Source organism: Thamnophis sirtalis, unplaced genomic scaffold (genome assembly GCF_051295495.1).
Source record: "Thamnophis sirtalis isolate CommonGarterSnake01/CBP01778 unplaced genomic scaffold, rThaSir2_p1.2 scaffold_11, whole genome shotgun sequence".
Taxonomy (NCBI): domain Eukaryota; kingdom Metazoa; phylum Chordata; class Lepidosauria; order Squamata; family Natricidae; genus Thamnophis; species Thamnophis sirtalis.
In genome coordinates this window covers 31,021,748-31,034,046 of record NW_028261391.1, presented here as the reverse complement: position 1 = coordinate 31,034,046, position 12,299 = coordinate 31,021,748, and the positions used below count along the sequence as shown (strand labels likewise).

Sequence of the window (12,299 nt, the reverse complement as noted above, 5' to 3'; positions counted from 1 at the left end):
AATAAACTTGTATTGTGAAAGAGACTCTGAAGAAAAACTTGTTATCGTATGCAATATAAATTATTGTATGCTATTGTACGCTAAAACCATGTTACTGTTGATTTATAATTTGAATTGCTTCATCTTGTGTTAGGATGAGCACAGCAGCATTCCAATCGCCAGCTGCCGAAATGGCAGAAATCAATCGAATTCAGTATGAAATGGAATATACCGAAGGGATCAACCAGAGAATGAGAGTTCCAGAAAAACTCAAGGTAGCACCCCCAAATGCTGACCTTGAGCAAACGTGTCCTGAAGAAGGGCTTCCAAATGCCAGTGTAACAATGCAGGTGCCAGAGCGGATTGTAGTTGCAGGTATGTTTAGCTATAGATGAGTAGTTCTTAATCTAATTATCCTTAAGATAGATTTCAGGTCTTTCATGAATTTCAATGGAAAAAGAATCACAACTCTTTTTTTCAAATGTATTATTTGTTTATTTTTTAATACTTCGATCATTGTATTTGAGCATAATTGATTTATTTTGTAATACGGTCTATGTCTTTTCTGCATTTCCATGCAAACCATGACACGAAATAGTTAAACCCCTTTCTTTCTTTGTATCTACTTTATATTATACATGGGTATATAATGTATTGTGTATATTATTAAAAATGGTACCTGTAAACAAATATTATGTAGTGATTCCAAAAGCATTTGCTACAATCACTAGATGATCTTATGCTTTGGATCTTTCAGTAAATTTATATTTGAAGTTAAATATAAAGCATCAAGTTTCTGCAGTCCATTGCAGCACAACGAAAAACTTAATGTATTATTGACTTGAAACTTAACTCTTTTTAGGTAATAGTGAAGACATTCCACATTCTAGGCCCCCAGATCTAGATCTTCTACAGTCAACTCCATTCAAGTCTCTGTCGCTGAAAACACCTCCCCGTGTTATTTCACTTAGTGATCGTCCACTAGATTTTCTGGACCTAGAGAGACCTCCTCCTCACACTCCTCAAAATGAAGAGGCTAGTATATTTCTTTTCTTCCTAGCTAATATCACATTTTGCTAATATCATATTTTATTTTAATATTTTATTAAAGCCCAAAACAAAACATTGAAAATGTTCTACATGATAATCCTATTCAGAATACAGTGGGTTCCTGAAATTCAATGACAATTGGACCACAATTTATGTTGCTAACTGATGCAGTCATGTAGTGCAATGTCACACAACTGTATTGCTTAGCCCGGCAATCTCTGCAAACCTGTTGTAGTTACTAAGCGAGGATTTTGGGTCATTAAACAAGCAACTACTTGCAACTTCCTGCAAGCTTCCAACAACCAAAGTCAGTGGGGAAATCCACAAGAAGTGGCAAGTCCTGGTAGATTTGCAAGCAGGCTGGTAGGTAGGTAAGTGACTTTTGGTGAGGGAGGGTGCACAAGGTAGTACAAGTAGTGGAGGAAGCAGGGCACTAGTGTAGTGGGTGGATCCTGCTGGATGGGTGAAGTACAAGTGGCTGAGGAAGGTGTGAATTGCCCAGGGAGTTACAGCACAAGCATAGCAAAGTGTGGAGGCTGTGCAGGTGGCTGGCATGGTACAAGCACAGAGGAGCTGGTGGTGGGGGTGTACAAGTGGGGGAGATTTCTCCAAACAATTTGCAACCTTACATGTGAGTTTCCCTATATTGACTTTGGGGGAAGAGAAGGTCACAGATCATGCTCATGTCACATGGAATGGTGAAAACTTCAATGTGAACCAGTTGCCAAGCACCCAGATCATGTAATCATGAGGGTCAGAGGTGGGTTCCTCCTGGTTTGTACCGGTTCGGTGGAACCGGTAGTGAAAATGGCGACTGGGTCTTTGAACCGGTAGGGACGGCATGCTCACCTCGCCCACAAACAGGTTCCCTGGTCACCGCAACATTTTTTTTTTACTTTTTAAAATGTTCTGCGCATGCGTAGACCTATTTATAGGCAACTGTGCACCCAAAATTGCACACGCACCAAACCAGCAGTAATGCCGGCAGAAACCCACCCTGATGAGGGTGCAGGATGACTGTAAGTTTGAGGGACAATTTTAACCACCATTGATTTAGTATCATCATAACTTTCAATGGTCATTGAATATGTGGTTGTTACCTGAAGACCACTTAGAGCAGTGATGTCTAACCTTTTTGGATCTCATGCCAAAAGAGGGGGGAGCGCAGGGGGCTCGTATGGGCATGCCCACACCCATAATGCTATGCATGCAACCCCAGCGCACATGCATGTGCGACCCAAGCGCGCATGCACGTGCGACCCCAGCACAAAACCTCTGGAGGGCAAAAATGGCCTTAAAAGAAGGCCAAAGTTAGCTGGCTGACAAGGCAACGCCTCGTGTGCCCTAACAAATGGCTCCGTGTGCTTGACGTCACTCATGCCCATGCCCGTTCAGTCACATGATCCCCCAAGCCATGTCCACAGGAAAAGGTAGGAATATTTTTGAAATTTCTACCTATCTACCCCCACCCTTCACCAATCACCCCCTTTTTTCATTCTTTAGTGGCCCTGCCCTTTCCCTTGTCCTACCTGCCACCTCCAAATTGCACCCCACTGTGAGGCGCGCATCTTACCAGAGTCTGGCAGCTCTGTCGTGTCTCTCAACTGTTCTGTGCAGAAAGAAACAGTTTTCTTTACGATAAAGAAAAACTTTGCATGAGTGCGAGGCAATTAACTTCTTGCACTCTTGCGAAATGTTTCTTTACTGTGCAAGATTTTTTGCAGTACCCAACAGCTGAGAGATGCTTGCAGTGGGGCGCAATTTGGGGGTGGCAAGTGGGGCAGGAAATGGGGCAAAGCGGGCCATGAGATGTGCATCTTATTGGAGACTGGCAGTTCCAGATCTTGAAGCTTTTCGGGGTTTTCTTAAAAAAAAAGTCTCTCCAGACAAGTTTGAAAACTTCCGAGGTTGCTTCGGGAGGGGGCAGTTGGGCAGCATTCCCCCCGCTCCCCAGGCACCTGCAGCCTCAGAACCTGCAGCCTTGGAGCAACTCCCGGCTCTTGCACAGTAAAGAAAAACTCATGAGTGCGAGGCAATTAACAACCTCTCTGCATTGTAGGTGCAGATAGTAGAGTCTTTAGTCTGACATTATAGGTGAGAAACAATTCAGCTTGAAAGAATTACTATGTACTGGTATCATTCTTGTTTTGGGCCTGACAGGCAGATCATCTTAATCTTCATCTTTACTGGGTTCAATAAATTATAGTTATCTGACATTGCCTTTATTTAATTCAGGATTTAAGTGCTTATGCATGAGTGACAAACATTCAGTTTCTAAGTACAGAGTTGATAACTGACTGATCAAACTTTTATTTGCCCATAATTTATTTAATGATTTATCTTGATATCCATGCACAAAAGCACTCTGAAGAATTGCTATTGGCTTTATACTATTATAGAAGTTTAGAAGAAAAGAAGCTGATCAAGATTTACTAGGCCTGGAAATAGATACTACACGAACTAGTAGAAGTATATTTTATTTTTATTTTTTGTTAGAGAATATAATAGCAGAACCTTGAAATCTGACGAGGATTCCTTTTTTCTTCTTTTATATCAAATAGAAGCAGGATGGGGTAATCAAGAGGTTTTTTCCTCATCCCTTCCTAAGCTGATGTCTTATAATCGTCATTGGATTTATTTTTCATTGCTATATCCATATTCATCAGCATTGGGAATCATTATATGAAATGCTACATGGGATTTCCTGGTTACTTAACTGTTCTAAGTTACAGGAGTAATCAAGCAAGAATAATGGAACAGTGTATCCTAGAACATTTATTCACTTCCAATAAGCTGAACTTCTCTGAATTCTTAGTATTATAAATGAATCTACACACTTAATTGTATATGAGTCTGGGTTAGAGTTATTTGTGACTTATGCATTTTCAAAATCATGATTGTTAAAATATAGGAGATCGTTGTATGAAATAAAGATCTTACATTCTAACAGAAAATCCATTTAAAAAGTTTACATTAGTCAAAATCTCTTGCCTACTAAATTAAGCTAGTTATTAATGCTATTAATACAGTAAAATACTATCTTTGATTTGTTCCTTTTATTTTCTTTTCCCCCCGGCAGATTCGGACAGTAGGACGGCTGAAAAGAGAACGTTCTATGAGTGAAAATGCAACTCGTCAGAATGGCCAGTTGATGAGAAATGAAGCAGTGTGAGTAGAAAAGGATTATTAATACATCTGTAAATGAAACCTGATCTGTGGTTTTTCTTAGTTCTTGATTAGGAAATGCTTTCAAGTGTTTATTTGATCTATTAACAGCCCTTTGATGTTAGCCTTATAGCTCAAAATTGATCTTACCTGTTTGTAAATGATGCAATGAAAAAGTTAAAGAGATACACAGCTGCTATTTTTAATTCTTTGGACACCTTGGTGTCCAACATATTTATTGTTTTATTTTTAGATGTTCTAATTACATAAAAATGAGAACTAGCACCTTTAATCCCACTTCCTCCGAAGGATGTCTATATGGCCCACAAATTTATTTTTAGAAAATAAAAAGTGGATATTGATAGCCTGGTGGCTTATTGGAGAAGCAAGTACTTTCCCAATAAAAACAACAAAAGTGTTAGGGAAGTTATAGACGTCCAGAGGCAGATGGTTGGCAGCAGCCATGCCTGGTTTGTATGGTAATTTGTATGTTTTCTGACTGGCTGTGTTTATCAAGACAGCCATTTTATGAATATATAAGCAAACCTACCATGGCAACCATTTTAAGAATGTGCCACCAATATGCTGTTAATGTTATAGGTGTTCCCCTGAATAATTTCTTAAAGGTTTTCCATCTTGTTTCTTCCACCTGCAATTGGGGAAAAGGAGGAAGCTAGATGAAGCAACTAACTAAATACACGAAGTATATTTAAAGATGTTATATTCAAAGGATAAACATTCCAGATACATAAATAAAAGATGTGTTAGATCAGCGGCCCCCAACCTTTTGGGCACCAGGGATCAGTTGCAGGTAGAGAGGTTTTTCTGTAGCCTGGAGAGGTTATGATTTTGTGTGCTGCCTGCATCCTGCAGATAGGGCTTTGCTTGTTTGCGTGGCCCCGTGGCTGGTATGCCACAGACTTGTGCCAGTCCACAGACCAGAGGTTGGAACCCCTATGTTAGATGACAACTATTCTAAAACTTTGTCCAGTCAAAAAACCAATTCTAAAGATAAAGAACCATGAGATAATAAAGCAAAAATCTTGAGGTTGCCTACCAGCTGATAGTATTTGAACTGAGCAGCTATATCAGTCATCTGATGACATTGGAGTGAGGTTTATTATATTGCATTGTAAGGATTGGATATTATTTCTAAATTTGTCTTTAGCATCTCATTTGCATATTTGTGTCACTTTTTTGAAAGTAAATGATTCATAACTATATAAATCTTAAATACATCTGGAATAATTGTAAGTGGTTATTATACCTTCTCTTCTTCACATGACATCTTATTATTTCAATTAGATATTTCACATAGGCTGCATTCAAATGCCTTAAGTTTTTATTGATGTTTTAATATTTAGTTTTAGATATATAAGCTGTTACCTTTATTGTCCTAATTTATTATCCAGCATTTTTACAAAAATCCATGCTTTTCCTCTGTTAGAAATGCTTATATGTATATATTTGTAGGTGGAACTATTTTGTGCTCTAGTAAAATAACTATCTGCAATTCTAGCATGTTAGTTGTAATAATGAAAAATTCTGTGTTCAAAACTTATCAGCTTAGAAGAATTTTTTAGTTTCATTTTTTTGTCTACCTAATGAATAATATTTTTTATGTTGTCATCATTGCATTTGTCTCATAGTGGTGTGTGTAAGTGCTTTACCTGATCATCTTTTGACCTAGAATGATACTTAAATGCTCCCCCAAAGTAATAATAACTAGATGAAAGAAGTGATGAGCAACCATGATGCCTTTTCTGCTAATTAATTTAAAAAGAACACTTTCCAATAATCAGAACTGTTCTTCGTGATAGCACAATATTGAAACTGACAGGAAAATAAAAATGTCATAGTACCAGTCATCTTTTATAGAGAAAAGTGAAATACAAGTATGTTCACTAAAAATTGATTATTCACTGTTTACTGTCAACATTTGTTCAGCTACGTTATCTGAAATGAAGCGTATTGAATTATATTGCCCACATACATATACGACAGGCATGTGTGTATGTAATAAAATCAGATGTAAAAAGAATTCATCCTGTGGGTAAATTCTAGAACTGTGGGATTTTATTTCTCCCCAATAAATATTATATCCTGATTAGGGAAATTTCTTCCCTAATTTCTATAAATTGTAAGTAGCAGGGATGGAAGAGAGATACTGTTTATATTTTCTTATACAAATAATATGTATCTATATAAGTTTTCAGGGCTATTATTATACTCTATCCCATCTTTTTAATATATAATTAAAAGTAGTGACTTGATGGTTGTAAAATATTCTATCACATGCCTAATATAGGTCAGTTTAGAAAAATGCAATGTGTATAATTTGAATCATATCTTTGATTCATTAGTCCTTGGGTCTCAATGCTTTTGAATTAGGCCATACACGTTAGACTTTATGGCCATAAATTCTTTGCAAATATTACATACATGTGTGTAGAGTCAGACTTATTTCTTCACTATGTTGTACAGCATCTACATATAAAGAAGTTTTATAATGTTAAACTGTTGTCAGCAAATTATGGTAGGCTTCATACAATCATTTGAGAGATCTTAGCTACATTAAACTAATGATAAATAAAAATGGAAGCTTTATTGTTAATACAATGTAATGGAAAATTTAAATATAGAATAGTTTTGTGTAGAAAGGCCAGTCTTGGTTTGCATGTTAATAACATTATTATTTTTTTGGAACTTCAAGCTGAAAAATATTACATACATGCTTATATGTTTAATTTTCACAATTATGGGAAATTTGATATCACTTGTTATGTTAATATTAATATAGTCTACTTCTTTGTAAGTGTCTTTATGTAAATGATTCCTAAGTAATCCATATATATATATATGTTCCTTAAAGCAGTGGTCTCCAACCTTGGCAACTTTAAGACTTGTGGACTTCAACTCCCAGAGTTCCTCAGCCAGCTTTGAAGTCCACAAGTCTTAAAGTTGCCAAGGTTGGAGACCACTGCCTTAAAGTATATGTCATCCCAAAACTAGGGAAGGCTGATAACTCATAGCTGCCCATTGCTTTGTTTGTGTTGGATTTAACATTCACTTTCCACAAAGAAAATAAGGTGGGGAAAATCTAAAATTCTTGATAGCCACTGCCAGTCAAAATAAAAGGTACTGAACCAATTACTTGGTTTAACATAAATTCATTTATTTTGTTCCCACAGGTGTTTTGTTATGAATTGTAATGTCAGATTTCTGTGGTTTCAAACACTATCCATATATTTATAGTAATCAACCTTACAGACGCTCATGGGGAAATATTTGTGATAATAAAGCAATAATTTAGGTATTTTTAAATGTATAAAATCATTTACTCACAGCTACAAGTGGGGCCAAGTTTAAAGGATTTTAAAATTTATAACAGGTTATTATACTGAGAAATTTAAGGAGTCATTGTCCCTCCAGCCAGATCTATTGCCAAGAGCTTTACTTATTTTAATTAGGTTTTTTTTAGATCATAGATAGCAAAAATTTCCAGATGGAAAGCAGGAAATATACAAGCAATCCAATTCAACAGGAGGAAGGAAGAGAAAGAGAGAGAGAAAGAAAGAAAAAAATCAATCAATCAATCAATCAATCTACTTAGGTGAAAGAATATTGGGAGCTTCAGTCTAATTTAGACATCAAAACAAATAGATCATAGTCTGATATCAAAAAGACATTAAGATTATAATACATTTAAGAATTCATAAAATTTAGCTGATTAAAAAAAATATTTTAAATGGACAAGTTAGATTGTCACCAGAAAAGGAATATATAAATATTACAATTACCTGAAAGGAAGACGTTCCCAACAAAAACTGCTATTATTTTCTCAATCTAAGTTAAACCAAGAGCTGTTATCTAAGAAAATACAGTCTTTCAGGTATATCCTATAGTAAATACATAAACATCATCTGTATGCCTTGCATTTTGCTTAGAATAGTTGCTGCTAATGATGTTTAAAGTCATAAGATCAGAGAAACTGAGCATATTTCCTTGGAAAAATTCTCGTTTTCATTTATATATTATTCAGTATTGTGCTGGCAGTTTTTCAAGTTTGTCTTAAGTAAACCATAAGTAGAAGCAGTCGACATTATTTCATATAGATGTAATTTCAAAATGTAATTTAAATAAAATCTCTTTGTATAAAAAATAAAATGTAGTTTCAATTTAGGACCTCTAATAGAAATATTCACAAATACCTATATAGCAATTCCATTCTGTGCATTATTTTTGAAAGATTTTGCTTCAGAATAAATGCTTGAATGTATTTTGCTTATTTGGGATATATCTATAAGTTATTATCAGCATCTCTGCTGTCTTGGGTGTTTCTTTTGCAGTCTATTTATTTTCACAATCTCTACAAAGCTTTATTTATTTATTTAGTTTGCAAAAAGCAAATATCATTATAGTTTTATCTACACTTCGTATCTGAGAGCAGTATCAGAATAGCTCCCTTCTACAGTTTAAAATGATTCAATATTCGAGCCTATGGTATTTTATACTGTATAGCAGGTTTTAATCAAGATTTCATGCTTTGCAGTATGTCATTCCTCTAAGAAAGAGGGAACATTGCATGTATCTTCTCTCCCCTTGAGAGGAAAGAGGAGTTATCAGATCTAAATGAAAAACTAGGATCAATCTTCTGATAAAGTAATTATAACTGAATTGAATGTTATGAATTTCAGTACAGTAGGTCAGAATTTATCTCTGGGAATTCATTAGTGATTTTGTGTTTTGAAAACAATTATATTTTATCATACCTATTGTATATATTTAATAAGTTTAGTAAATATCTACTAAATAATAGTAGATTCTTTACTAATTATCTTAAAATGCTTTTTTTTACTGAAAGATTTGGGGTTCCATTGAAATTCTATTTGATAATATTTTACTTATTTATGGTAGAGGTGCAAAAAAACTGGGACCAACTTAATTTTTCAACAAGGATTGGTAGAGAAAACTTTTTTTTCTATCTGAAACCTGATACTAGTGTTTCTCTCTTCATTTGCTATGCTTGCAAAACAGTGTGACACCATCACCTCAACAGGTTCGTGTCTGCTCTCCCCAAAAGTTTTCTGAAGATGGACCTAGTCTTTACTCTACTCGGGGCATTTTGTCGCTTATCCAGTCTTCTACTCGTAGGGCTTACCAGCAAGTCTTGGATGTGCTGGATGAAAACCGCAGGTGATTGGCCATCACAGATTCTGCCAATTTACTGCTTTTTACTTCCTTTTAATTTTCTAGTTTATTAATTTTGTTTTTTTAAAGAAGTACACAGCATAAAAGTAATATTTTTTCATGTCTTTTCCTTTCTATGATTTATGAATGACGTTTCCAAAATTCACATTTCATGGATAGTTTATCATTTATTTGGACAAATTGAACATTTAAATAGCCAATTAAAATTCTTTTGTTTCTGAGTAGAAAAGGGAAACAGGGAGCTAAATACAGCTATACAATCCAAGATAATATGTTCTTTTATTTTCTCTTGATACAGTGGAATAACTTTTGTTATTTCTAACTGACTTAGAGAGTATAAAATATTTTCTTCTCATAATAAAGTAATCATAGATTTGTTTTTTTAAAGTAGATAATCATAACCCATTAACATTGAAGGGAATCATATTAAAAGTATGACACTGCATTTATTTGATCTCTAACTGCAATATTTATAATTCTTGTTGGAAAAAAATGCCTATAGCAATTTCTTCCTGAAACTTGCATGGAAATGACAGCTTATGCAGTTTATATGCATGACTTTCAAATGTTTTGAATTATTTTTTTAACCTGTTGCCAGCTAACTAATTAATAAGGAATCTGTCAAATATTAGCCTAGACTTTGACATTTTATTAGATATAAAGTAAGAGCCATGACCTCCATTTGTCCCAAATAATTAATTTTTTCCATACCAAAAGAACCTGTTTTCATGTAAGCTGCACCTGTTTTTGAATCCAGTAATGTTTAGGCTTCTCTTATTTGTCAAGAGCAAAGGATCAGGTATTCTGTTATGCTGCATTCTGTTATGTCAGCAAAGCTTTTATTTAAAAACTTTTGTCCTTATGATCATTTTAAGATCAAATTAGAATCAACACAGGATTTAGTCATTGATTTTTTTAAAAAAATTCAGTTGAGATTATAATGATTCTCTAGAGCAATAGAACAATCTGTTAGCACTTCTATTGGAACATATTTCTTTAAAGATTACCTGTTTTAGAACTTTATTGTGCCAAATATAGAAGCAGTTCACTTTCTTTACACTAACACTTATGGTTTTATTTAAATAACTGACACACTACGTTCTATATTAAAACCTAAGTATCTTGCAGATGTAAAACTTAACTGCAGTACTTGCTTTCATTTTACAGAACTAGGTACATTCAGTTATCTCAGATTATGAGTCTTAAAATATTTTCTCAAAATTTTGAGAATCATGTTTTTAAATTCTATAAATCAATTAGACATAATTGAACCAAGTAAAAATAAGGCCTTGAGAAATAATCAAAAATCTAAATAGTTTATCTTTCTAGTTTATCTCAAATATAATTTTAAAAACCAAGTATCACATTTTCTTTTGAACCCATCTTCAGGGTAAAATTAAACTTCTAAAATTTGCATGCAGGAATGTGAAATTTGGAAATATACGGTATTACTTGCATGGCTACAGTTGCTGATTCTTTTACAATATTTTTATCTTATAGAATTGCTTTTTTGCTGTTTTAAGCATATTGTTTTATTTAAGCATAATATTTTAATTAACAGTAGTTTTTAAAACTTCACTTTTCTGCTTTATTTTTCTTTTAAAATATTTTCTGATTCCTGCATATTTCATCCATGCTTTGCATAACTACAGTATGTTCTATTGTCAATTAAAATGTTGATTATTTATCATGGCTAATTAGTCAATAATAGGATAAACTCTTTTTCTAACATTTCTTTTCTTAAAAACTCTCTTTGACAAACTTGATCTTAGGGGAAAATCTAGGATTCCACTATGAACGTGATACAAGTTTTGCTATCTTGAAAAAAAATCAGTGTATCTGCCTTGTAATTAAGACATCTATAATTTGTATGTTACCGTTATGTCAGAAACTTTCATACTGAACTGCTGTATTAGTGGATAATTTAAAAGAGATAAATTCTTCCTTTCATGTTTGTCTACAATTTATATATCTAGCTTCGGCAAGTGTTTTATAATGTATATTTCATTTCAGACCTTTCAATATACCTTTGGTATTAGATATACTTTTCATTGTAAAAGTATGATACAATTCTTTTAATGTTTAATATAAGTTGCTCAGAGAACACAGTCTGTTTGTTGGTTGTAGAAATACAGTATAGTCAAATATGTCTAAAAGGTCTCATTAAATATTAGGGTTATAGAAAATCTTGGCAATAAGTTTTCTGAATATGATACAATAGAAGGACAAACATGACTAAGAAGTAGATAGACTAAATCTGAGCTGAAGTATTTCTGGCTTTTATATAAGAGTAAGCTAGAGATTAAATAGGCTTCTTTTTTGGAAGATATACTGCATTTTTTGGGAAGATATACTGCATTTTTTGGGAAAATTACTGCATTTGAATATTAAAGAATATTAAATTTTATGTTTAAACTGAAGGAAACTAGTCTTGAATGTTGATACGATGTGGTACTACTTAAAAGCTTTGTTAGTAATGAGTTGATAACTATTTTCCAGAGCAAGGGACAGGAGACTCCAGTGGATGGTATTAATACGTGCAATTGGCCACGAGACTGGGATGAAGCTGAAGCCATGCCTCTGTGCTCCACCCTTTCCTTTCCAGTTTCATCTCAGTCCAGCCAAAAAATGAGACCTGTTTTATATTTCTCCTGCAAGTTTTACTTCTACTAGACCCTCCTTGCCTCTGCAGCCTCTGAAAAATATCTCCCTGCTCGGACCAGTAAGCAACTCTGGGTGGTTTCCTTCCTAGCCACCAGGGAGGTTTACTTTGCATTGGTGGGGACTGGAGAGATCATTCGTAGTTGTGGTGGCCATTTTCGGCTCTGCTAAACACGTGGCGTCAGCCCCCGGGTATTTGGTGATCGGGAAGCTTGCGGGCTCAGGATTTCCAG

The 12,299-nt window shown here is 34.4% G+C and overlaps 1 protein-coding gene across 8 annotated transcripts in view; it reads left to right on the top strand.

Annotated features, from left to right (window-relative positions):
• Nucleotides 1-12,299, top strand: part of MFF (mitochondrial fission factor) — a 32,468-nt gene that overhangs the window by 6,661 nt on the left and 13,508 nt on the right. For 6 of the 8 annotated variants that reach the window (XM_087725472.1, XM_087725467.1, XM_087725470.1 and 3 more), the window contains 4 exons: nt 134-354; nt 842-1,014; nt 4,109-4,197; nt 9,232-9,390. In XM_087725472.1, the coding sequence (XP_087581598.1) occupies nt 134-354; nt 842-1,014; nt 4,109-4,197; nt 9,232-9,390 (642 nt within the window). The remainder of the gene's footprint in view (nt 1-133; nt 355-841; nt 1,015-4,108; nt 4,198-9,231; nt 9,391-12,299) is intronic. The other 2 variants (XM_087725474.1, XM_087725473.1) reach the window with 1 other exon arrangement.